A 12,058-nucleotide genomic window follows, 5' to 3' on the forward strand; every position below is an offset into this window, starting at 1 on the left:
AGATGGTAAATTATATTTAAGCAACTACGACTTTTGATGTTAAGTGAATTTAAAATGTGATGTATAAATATCTGTTCAAAGTACAAATGTTAAATGTCAGTGTTAAAGTGTCTTAAGTTTAAACTTGTAAAAAAGATAAATTTTGGCCGATATGCAAGTGAATTTATGAAACAATTGAATGTTTTAGAATATGTGTGTTTAATGTTAGGCTCTCCAGCTAACACTTTAAAGTTAAACTTAAGCTCTCGCTTAGTACATTAGGAAAGAGCTTGTGCATGGGGAGTCTTTTTGAGGTCTAGTAAGTCAAGCTTAACAAATGTTAGATGATGGTTAGCAGTAGTTTTTGTTCGCAGTAACACAACATGAGTACCCTAAGTACATTCAGAACAATGTCTGGAGAGCATTGGGGAAAGAGAAGTTTAAATATGAATGAAAGTTGTGTGAGGGCCAAATGATGCCAGTAAAGGAGTAATTGTAAGGAAGATAGAAATTTTTGTAAAAGAAAGTACTAATGCTATTTCCTTCTAGATAATTTGGAAGGACTCAAAGCCTAAAACTCCTTGACCAAGAAGTTGATGTTTGTCAAGAAACAGATGAAAATTTATAAAATGTCTAGTTTTAGACTTGCTGTAAAGTTGGCCCTGAACAGAAAGTTTAAAATGATAACTAGGTAATGAAAGTGTTAGGAAGTGTTACATTGAGCTTTAAGAAGTTGTTTAAGCCTTTAAAATCTTAAACAAGGTCATTTTGAGACATTATTTTCCGAGTATTTAAAGCCTGGTCGGGAAAACTGTAAGGTTTATGTTAATTTTTCTAATACTTAATCTTTAGTTAAAAGTTACTTTCCTATATTCCTGAATTTCAACTTACAACTTCCGGCCAGAAGGTATTTTCAGAATCGTGTTTGAATGCAAATGTGGAGAAGTATTTAACTATGAAGTTCTACTGACTTCATAAGAGAGCTAGTGATTCTGACGAGCACGTGTTCACCTTTTTAGGCTACTCTCTCTCTTAAGCTATCATTACGCTCGGCCGTACTTTAGGCCCTTGATAGCTTCGCCATTATTTAGCATTAAGGGGCCAACTCTTAGAATCTTGAATATAGCTTTAGCTATATCTTTTTAGTTAGATTAGTTAAGTTGTAGTCCTTAGTTTCCTGAATTCAAGCCTGAGCAGAGGCTTTATTGTAACTCCAAGAAAGGAGTTATCTGTTAAACTTTATTTGGAATAATAAAGCGTAATTTAGCCATTCTCATGTTTTGTTCTCTGTCTCACAAACTCAAGTGATTATTCGTTTATCAGTTCTTAAGGTTCCTCAATTTTAACTTTAATTTAAAGGTACCCAGGTTGGAATCTTAAAATGTAGAGAAAATAAAGTTCCCCCATATGCCCTTCGAGTGCTGAACATCACCATATGCCAGAAAATGTTTCGCAGTTAAACCTAACATGGGGGGCAAAAAAAGAGTATGTTTTTTATCGAGATATTTGGATTCTTCCATTTATTATTTCTTATAATATAAACAGAAAATCCTAATACCTACAAATAAAATAAAAATTCAAAATAAGTTAATTAGTAAGTAGTAGTAACAACATGTTCAGATATTTAAATTATTTCTGTACAAAAATGAAGTAAAAACCTAAGAATTTAAATATCAGTTACTATTATCCCACAGCCAAAATTAGGTACAAAACTCCACATTGCATTTTACATTTGTAGAGTAACATAATAAATATTCACAAAGATAAGGCAAGAGATTCCAATTAATAAGGTTTTACAGCCTTTTGACATAATTCATGCACATCATTAAAATACGAAATAAAACTTCTGTTTCAACATACCAAATATATGGTGAGCTACCAGTAACATTTCACTCTCTATCGCATTTAATATCGTAGGCCCATGGACAGAAACTAAAGTATATCATATATGATATGCTGGGAATGAAGAGGTTAAAGCAAATGAGCACCCGCCATGATGGCTTTCAAGACTTTTCTTGATACTAGATGGACATGGATGGGAAAAGATAAATGCAGAATTCGAAAATACTGACTTTAGAAATAAATATTATAATGCTGTTGAAATGAGTAGCTTACTAGCTATGTACGCATAAAACTGAGTGAATACAAAAATCCAGTAAGATTCTTATTATAAATTGTTAATTTTTAAGTATTATTTTAAGTATTACAATAATATGATTTTCAGAATTTTTCTTGATCTGAAATTCCCACTGATAATTTTAGATTATAGCAGTTTTCACGTACAAAAAATGCTGAGCACAAATTGTGCATGGCATGAAAAAAAAATAACCAACTGAATAGCAATTAAAAGAAAACTGTTAAGTGCAAATTGTGTGTGGCTTTTGGGAAGGACAAACTAGCACAAAACATATAGAAATAAAATGTAACAAAATTACACCCATATTTATTTTCGCATATCGTTTCTCATTTATACTTACTTCCTGTATATGGTTTCTGGGAGCTGTTGCTAACATTACTTGAAAAAGATTTTTGTTTCCTATGCACAGGCAGTCCCATAAATGTTGCTAAATATGGCTAACATAGAACTGTTTTGAGAAAATATATTTTATCTCGTAACAGATTATACAAAAAAAGGCACAAAAATGCATCTATATACTAATGATGAAAGTAATTAGAGATGAGTGTTAAAAGTGCTTAAGTAAGGCCAAGGGAAAAAGATATTGTGTTGGAAATCAGTTCTACAATTCCTAACAGAACTACAGTTTTATTCAATTTCAGGAAGAACAAATTACATCCAATAAACATACTCTCTCAATTAAAAATGTGTTAAACAATTCTTGAGTAGAATAGTCAAGTTGTCTGATTAAAGTAGGGTTGAATTTTTACCGTGATTAATTGCAAAAGTGGTAATTTTATTTCACAATTGTCTCTTAAACATCCTTTGCCAAAAGCTGTCCTAATTTTTTTAAACCCTTTCTTTTTAGATTAAATACCTGTTTGTGCAGCTAGCAGGTATTGTGAAAAAGATATAAAATACATAACGACTTTAATGAACCCCACTAGTATAATTTCACAGTCCAGCTGGTAATTAATAGAAATGAAGAACTTCATTACTGCTTTTAAATACTTTAGTTTGTTGATCAATAACATTAAAATTCTAGAAAAATAAAACATCTTACATTTTGCCAAATTATTACATACTGAATATTTTTTTTAAATTTTTTTTTTATTTTGGTATAAGGCAATACACTTATTTTAAATTCATTGATTAATTTTAAATGGCAAATACCTTGAATTTGTCAAGTGGTGACACATTTCTTTTAACAGGGTTCATACACATTTCTGCACAGGAAAATTAAATACTTTTAAGGACCATTAATGAAAACAATTAAGGACCTATGAGAAAATGGGAACTGAATAAATTCAACTAAAAATATTATCTATGCCTGAACTTCACTTTTGTAATACCATCCTAAAAATAAAATAAATCTGTAAGTACGATGCATTATTATTAAACATGACTTATTAAACTAATTAAGACTTATTAAACTTAACTAATTATTATTAAGTCTGAGAATAAAATATATGAAATTTATCAAGGAGCATTATATATTTTACACTTATAAGAACTGAACATATTTAAAATATTATTTTTTTATTTATGTTTTACTAATAGTTAGTTTTATGTTGATTTTATTTTATATCTCATTTTGTCACATACTTGCTCAGCCTAGAGCTTTAGTAAATAGTAAGCAGATTTTATGTCAAGCGGCATAGGTTAAAATGAGAAGTAAAATCATAATCAGTATGATTCACAACAAAAGACTGGCTGTTGTCACTGCACTGCTGCTGCTTACCTAGAGAAAGACCTGCTGATCAGAACAAACCTGAAAGGCCTGATGTAGGCACGTTTGGCAAGTTCTGAAAGTTAGCTGAGCTGTCTGACGCCGTTAGTGTTGTACCTTCATGTTCTTCAAAATACCATACAATTTGGTATTTTACATAATAAGCCACTAAAGCACCAGAATTGATAAGTTGTTTTGTATCATTTTAAGTCTCACTAGATGCAAAGAACAAGATTTACTTGAATTTTTACATTTTTGTGTTTTATCTTGTGACCACAGTGACTATTAATGAACGGCAATAACTCACTTTAATATGTAGAGGTAATTTTTAAGGGTAAGCAGTTAGCTATAAATAATTAAATTAGGTAACCTTGGTCATTATGGATTTACATGGCCACTATTAAATTTTATTTTTTTAACAATATTTGTTAAAAAGCCCTACTAAATCAAAATCTAGTAAAATTTCACAGTTGAAAATACATGTTATTTATGACACTGATTCTAAAACGATATTAGAATAATTACACATTAAAAGCTACAAAACATTTATGTTTTGTAACAACAACACTCAACAAAATATTTATCCGTCATTTCAAATTTGAAGCCTTAACAACAACACTCAACAACATTTATGTTTTGTAACAACAACACTCAACAAAATATTTATCCGTCATTTCAAATTTGAAGCCTTCCCAAACATTTTGGCTAGTTTATACCGATTTCCTTCCCTTTAAGCATCTTTCCTAACAATAATTAGAGATTTGTCTCAATATGCAAACCAATGCTTTCACTAGTGCCTGCAAGCTTTATCTCCTAACTTGTCAACCTTTCCACAATGCACCTATGAGGATTTACTTGATCTGGTAAAAGTTAAATAGTCCCAAACCCCCGACAGACGTGGAGCAAATCATAGTTATGTCTGAAAATAACTACAATATCAGACAAAGGTTTAAATAAGACTCTTATTTTAAAAGAACTTAGAACATAAAAGCATGATGCTAATAAAATCAACTACTGCTCACGGTGGTGTAATTAAACAAGAACAGTCAAATTCAAACTAAAAATGTGGACTAGTGGTATAAGATAATATAATTTAATTTTAATTTAATCTGGCTCAGTAACTCTATCATATGAGGAAAGAGAAATGGAAAATTATAGTAAAGGTTAAAATCATAAGCAATTGGGTATTTTACATACTAACTGCACATATCTTTGAAGAGTAATTTTCTTTATTCTTTCTTCAACACGTTTCCTTTTCATTTTAGAATTTTTGGATTTAATTAAGGATTGCTGTTATTCTAAAAAAACACTAAATGTATTTAAATGTATAAAAAAAGTAGCTAATCTTATTTCTTTAGTAATACAGTCAAAAGTCGTTAGTTTGGACACCCATAATCCAGAATGATCTATAATCCGGACCTCAAAGCTAAAAACTTTCTGCGCATGTGCCTGCGCAGGTGCAGAATACGTTTTCGCGTGCGCGTTTTGTGTATAACGGACGGTATAAGCTAAAAGTATCTAATTATCTATTTCAGTTAATGTTGATGATTGTGTTGTTCCTTAATCTTCGAATTGGATCCGACTTATTATTTTCGGCAGATTGTAAGAGCAGTTTTATAAAAGTAAACTTGAACTTTCGATTAGGTCAAATAGAATTTCCGATGCTGGAGCTTCCAAAGGATCTACAAAACGAAAGTATGTTTCGATGTCCATCAAACAAAAAGTGGAATTGCTGCAAAAAATGGATAAAGACATGAAGAAGGTGACAGAGAGGTTAGTGAAAACGAAAAAATTTTGATTGACAAGTTAGTCGGTATTCTCGGCACAGCAATTACGGGACTTTAACAGCAGAACCTTGTAACTAAACAAGAACTTATGTCTGTTTATAGAATTAAAGAGAAAGTATTATCACATAAAATGAAGCAACTTAAACAACTTACATTGAAAGAAATGTTTAATAAAGTAAACAAATACATATGAAGCTTTTTTTTTTGTAAATTTTGATACCCTTTAGATGATAATTGTTCTTTATTTCATAAATTACGGTTTCATATTTTTAATTTTAGAATTTCTGCATGCCATCTTACGAGATTTAAACTAATGATCTATAATCCGGAAAAATCGATAATCAGGAATCGCCGAAGTCCAAACGAGTCCGGATTAACGACTTTTGACTGTATGAACATTCAGGAGAAATATTAAATATATATTGTATAGGCTGGTTACAGAGCTGGTGTGGCAGTGGCAGAATTTTTAGAATTCAGTTACATACTGAACAACAAAATCTAGAAATTGCAAAATGTTTTAGAATTTAGAGCAGGCATTGGAAGCAGAATTTAGAAAGGCACTAGGCAGCAGAATTTTGGATCCATAGAGATTGAATCAGGTGGGAAAATGCCAAATGCCAGCTCTGTGTATGACGCATTAAGACATATTAGATGAATATTTTAAATTGTAAGTTTTCAATTTCTCTACTAATAAAAAAATCTCTTTCTATAATGCCTGCCCAAGTGACAAGATTAGAAACATTTTGGATATTTTCCGTGCTTGTGTCTAGTGAAAAGTAGAGAAAATAAAGGGAAGATTAACATGTTAAGAAAATGACTCTAGTATCAGGAGTAAAACATTCAAATATGTTTTCATTGTTCTTCCAGGCGTTCTCCAAAATGTAAGAAACTCATCACAAACTTTCTATAAAATATATCCATTACATGTTGATACCATGGAAATATATTTCATTTTGTCACATATTTTTTGAATTTTCTAGAATTGTGGGTGTATAAATCTTGCCTTCAAATCTTTCTAAACTTTCCAAGCTGCAGTGTCGTAAAATACTAAAGAAAAATGATCCCTACCAATTCTGTAACAGCAAGAAACCAGAGATATTTTGGAAAAAAAAAAAAAAAAAGTGGGGAAGAAAAAAGTGTAAAATTGATTTTATAGAGAAAACTGATGCATATTCTGAGAATTTTGAATATTCTAAGATAATTACATGGGAAATGCTTACTGTGAAAAAATTAAAAAGAAGACATTTTTAAGTAATTATGTAGCTAATTTTGCTAAGAGCTGTGTCATAAATAATGCTTTCTAGCATTATACCTTGTTTATTTTTCAGATTCAAAATATTGTATAATAAGTTGCCAAAATGAAACTTTATAATATCACAGTGAAAAATAAAAATGCTTTATTTTAATGTTATTTTCTAAACATAATTTCAGCATATTACCATTATTTTAAGGAAATTTATCAATGTTATGATGTTTTAAAATCATTTATAATATGACAGTGAAAAATAAAAATGCTTTATTTTAATGTTATTTTCTAAATATAATTTCAACATATTACCATTATTTTAATGAAATTTATCAATGTTATGATGTTTTAAAATCAATCATCGAAAAATTCTCAGATCACGGAATTAAAAATTTTCTATACAAACTGATCTTAAAATGCCCAAAATGTTGACAAATCTTGAAATTTAGAACCGTTTAAGAATTCACATCCTGAAAAGTTGTTTAAGAGCTCTTTATTAGAAACTTTAGTATCCCATCATTTATATTAGAAATAGAAACAAATTATAACCTATGAACCCCTTCAAAATATAACCATATGCGTCAGTGAATCGCCAAAAATATTCCTCCAAAATGCTAATTCACACTCAAAATGGCAGTCATAAAAACAGACAGAAATTTCAGATGATTAAAATTAAGGACCTTCTGACGATTTTGGCCGAAATTAAGGATTTTTAAGGACCAAAAATCGATTATAAAAACAAGGACTCTGAAGGACCGTATGAACCCTTTTTTAATTGGCTGATCTTCTGATTAAATTTCAAACATAAATATTTTATGCCTTTTCAAGCGGCAACACAATGCTTTTAAACCATGGAGTTTGCTAAAGAAAATTTCATAAAATTTGCACAAACAATAATATGTAATAAATAAAATCAAAACTTAAGACAATGAGGTGCACATGTTTTAAATTTGGTGCTCTAGGTACCACTATTTTTCCATAATGAAAGCAAAAGACCACACATACTTCATTAAATAATACCAGAGATCAAGCTTTTTATTAGTATTATTTGCTGAATTATGAAAATTTACTGAGTAATATAATATTGACTTCATTTTAAATTTAAATATCAGAAAGACAGCCTGAAAATCCGGACCAACTCGGTCTTCTGACGAGTATAGTTTTTGCATGTTATGGTACATAAAAGCCAAATACAGTGAAATTTTAAAAAAACTACCTCTTTCTAATAAGAGAAAGAACAAATGACTATATTATATAAAATACTAAAATATTTACATCTTTGAGCAGAATATTCTGTTATAGAATTAGCAGCAAATTCAGTCCTGGGCTTCCTTAATTTGGCAGGTAATTTTATAGTGTTCCCTTTCTGTATTGGTTTTTTCACTGCCAAAGATTCTGTACTATTTTGTACCTAAAAATATACATATAATAAATATATTTTAATCTCTTAAGGTTAATATATAAAATATGCAAAAATAAAGAATAATTTAAAATGGAAATATAAGAAAAAAATGCATAAAAAATTTTTAAAACCAAAACAATTTTATTTATGAAAATGCTGCCTCATATGGAATGGTGGCTAGCAGAGGTTAACTACACATGCCATTATGGGCTACAGTTCAAATCACTAGCAAGACATGGACATTTGGGATTGTAAACTACTTGTATAATGGAAATCCTCAAATCTGTTGACTCAAAAGACCTCTAAAAAGTTGGTAGAATGATACTCATGTCTCAAAACGCTCTTGGGGGGGGGGAAGAGGAGGAACTTTGGTGGATGGTTTTTGTCAGCTTTTCCTAAATTAAATATTTAATCCAATATTCAGGTACACGACAGGCTAAGCAATAGTTTTTTGACAAGAAAGAGAAAATTCAATATATACATAATTTGTAGCAGATAATTTTCAAAAACATAACTGCTTATCTGAAATGTAATTTAAAATATATATCTGTGGCATCTTTACAAAATGATTAATCCTTTCTGAATGGCTGCTCTATATAACAGTCAGACAAGAATTCTAACAAACAATTCAAATGTCAAAGAAAACTACCCTAAAAACTTTTGTTTCTAAAAACTAAAACAAATGTGTATCTCCAAATTATTGGTAGATTCTCTTATTAAGGGGGAAAGCAGACTTGTTTAAAATAGAATATGTCATTTTAAAAATGAAAGAGTAAATAAATAAAAAGAAATGGTGGGGACACTGCAGCTTTCTAGCAATACGAGGCTTTTATTTCTGTAGCAATCCTATACTGATGATAGTTTGCTTTCATTACTAAAATACACATGCACTGAAGCGTAAAAATTAAAAAAAAAAAAAAAAAAAAAAAGCAGCAAACTTTGAAGGGGTTCATAGGTTATAACAATATCAAATGACACTTGATTTCTTTATGAAATAAAATTAATTTCATATCTGCTGCCAAATAAGTTTTACAAAAAGGTTTCATACATATAAATAATCAATTTAACAGTGCCTTTATCTGGATTTACTTGTGCTATATTTATGCTCCTGGAAATTTAAAAATGCACCATATTAAGTGTGCATGCATGAGAACTTTAAAAATACTTTTTACTGCCATATATTTTCTATGTACAAACACATTATGTTATGTAAATACATAATCTATTTTTAGATTATATTTAAAAAAATTAATTATATTTTTCTTTATGCATTTAATATTTGTTTGACATCTACCTCATTACTATCATTTGCTGAGGAAATCGGTACAAATTCTGGAGTCACTTAAACAGAGAATATCTATTCAAGTCAAAGCAATGAGACCATGTATTACCTCATTAAAAAAATCTGATGTGGACACCACACAACTTCCTTGCATGGCCTATTAAATTATACACACTTTTTGCTGCATTTCATTCAAACCTTTGCGGCACAGTGTGTCCGCTCTGGACACACCTAAAAATTTCCTTCTGTACGCACAGAAAAATTGAATGAAAAGGGATTTATAGGTTACTATAGGTTACTTTGAACCTTCTTTATTTATAGTAGATGGCAGCTCAACACAAACCAGTCCATATATTTTAGCCATGTTTAGGTTTTTAAGACCCTCATTTTTCAAAGAAATCTTCCAGATTTTTTTTAGGGTATAAAAGGAATTGTTTGAAAAGAAATTTCTATGTTAGTTTTTTTTTTTTTGGCTGTATGCTAATCTCCTTATTCTATATTAGTTTTAAATTTTTACCTTAAAATCTTGCTTAAAATCAAACGGCAAAACCTAGGTGTGCTCAGATCGGGCTCACCGATAATCTAGGACGGTGATTCCCAACCGGGGGTTCAGAAAATAATATTGCAATGGTGGATTTTTTAAAACGCCATTCAAATCAAAAGGGGGAGGGGGAAAAACCCCACAAAAATTAAAGAACGCACCCACTGTAAAACAGATTGTTCGCTGCCTGTTTGTTAAGAAATCTATAATAAATTTCAATATTTTCGTTTCTTTTTTCCTTATTTGTTTTTCAAAAATATCAAATTATATCAACAATTTTATACATTATAATTTATTCCTCTGATTCAAGTAATCAAATACTATTCTCTTTTTATTACAAACATTTATTTATATTTAAAACATTTTATCAATGTTATTAGCATCATTTTCTGCTTTATATTCAAAATCATTGCAGCAGTTTTTCCTTCTATGTAATATTTTTTTTTACAATACAATTGGAAATAAATATCAAATTAAGGCAGTTTACTACAGATTTTAGAATTAGATACTTGTTCACAACCAGGAACTGGGAGAGTGGTGCTGTATTAACTGTCTATTTTGTCTGTCTGTCTGTCAATGTTCATACATAGGCTTAACACTTGTAAAGCTTGAGTGATAGTGATACTATGACTGTCAAGTTCTCGTGTAAATGATTTAATAATTATTAATTTAATTATTATAGCAGCTTATTTTTATTATGAATTGATGGTTAAAAAGGGGTCATTTTGAAACGAGACATGATAATCGAGATGATAGTACTGAAAGCTGTAGTGAGGTACCATTTCACCAGACGAAAAACAAAGGAAATGATGATAGAAAAGGGAAAAAGCGAAAATATGACAGCGATTATCTAGAATTGGGTTTTCATTTTACTGGGAATGAGTCGGAACCTAAACCGCTTTGTGTTTATGTAACGAAGTTCTTGCCAACAGCAGTTTTAAACCATTACTTCTTCGTAGACATATTGAAACAAAACATTCGACACACAAAGATAAACCTCTTGAATATTTCAAAAGAAAATTAGCAGATATCAAAAAGTGTAGCCTTTCTTCTTTCTTGACTTCAAACGAAGATAGTGAAATGGCCCTTGAAGCATCATTTCGAGTAAGTTATAGAATTGCAAGATCTGGACAAGCGCATACAATAGCAGAAAATTTAATTGGGACCATGTGCGAAAGATATCGCCCAATGTATGCTTGGGGAAAAAGCAGCAAAGAAAATTGATACAGTTCCCTTATCAAACAACACGGTGTCACATAGAATTAATGATTTGGCTAATTATGTAGAGAACAAACTTCTAAAAAGAATAAAACTGAATTATTTTGCAATTCAACTTGACGAATCGACGGATGTAACAAATGCCACAGTCTTGCTTGTCTACATTAGATATTTTTTTACGAATATTGTTTAAGAAGATGTACTATTTGCAAAACCTTTGAAAACCTACACAACTGGAGAAGCAATTTTCGATATGATCAATGGGTATTTAGAAAAGAATGGAATAAGCTGGTTTTATTGTGTGGGTGTGTGTACAGATAGTGCAAAATCAATGACAGAAAAATTTTCTAGCTTTGTGGCACGGGTGAAGAGAATCGAAAAAATTCACTGGACTCATTGTTGTATTCATAGACAAGCTTTAAGTATGTAAGCGTATTCCTGCAGAGTTGTCTACTACTTTAAGTGATGCTGTGAAAATTGTGAACTTTATAAAATTGCATGCTACAAATTGCCATCTATTCCGTACGCTTTGTGAGAATTTTGGAAGTTTCCACGTTTCTTTACTACTTCACACAGAAGTTAGATGGCTTTCCGTGGTAAAGTTTTGACACATTTGTTTGAATTGAAACTGAAGTTCAAGCATTTTTTATTGATCATCCATTTCATTTGTCTTGTATATCAGATGTTCTTTGGCTGCAAAAGCTTGCGTACTTAGATGACATTTTTTGTAAACTTATAAGGTATTTCTCCCGCTTTCT

At 30.3% G+C, this 12,058-nt stretch overlaps 1 protein-coding gene across 1 annotated transcript in view; it reads right to left on the bottom strand.

Annotated features, from left to right (window-relative positions):
- LOC118200499 (uncharacterized) overlaps positions 1-12,058 on the bottom strand; it is a 151,387-nt gene that overhangs the window by 43,268 nt on the left and 96,061 nt on the right. Inside the window, exon 9 of the mRNA XM_085807325.1 lies at positions 8,133-8,268. Within this exon, the coding sequence (XP_085663451.1) occupies positions 8,133-8,268 (136 nt within the window). The remainder of the gene's footprint in view (positions 1-8,132; positions 8,269-12,058) is intronic.

The sequence above is a fragment of the Stegodyphus dumicola genome, chromosome X1 (genome assembly GCF_044657685.1).
Source record: "Stegodyphus dumicola isolate Sdum_Otavi_A_Nest chromosome X1, ASM4465768v1".
Lineage (NCBI taxonomy): Eukaryota > Metazoa > Arthropoda > Arachnida > Araneae > Eresidae > Stegodyphus > Stegodyphus dumicola.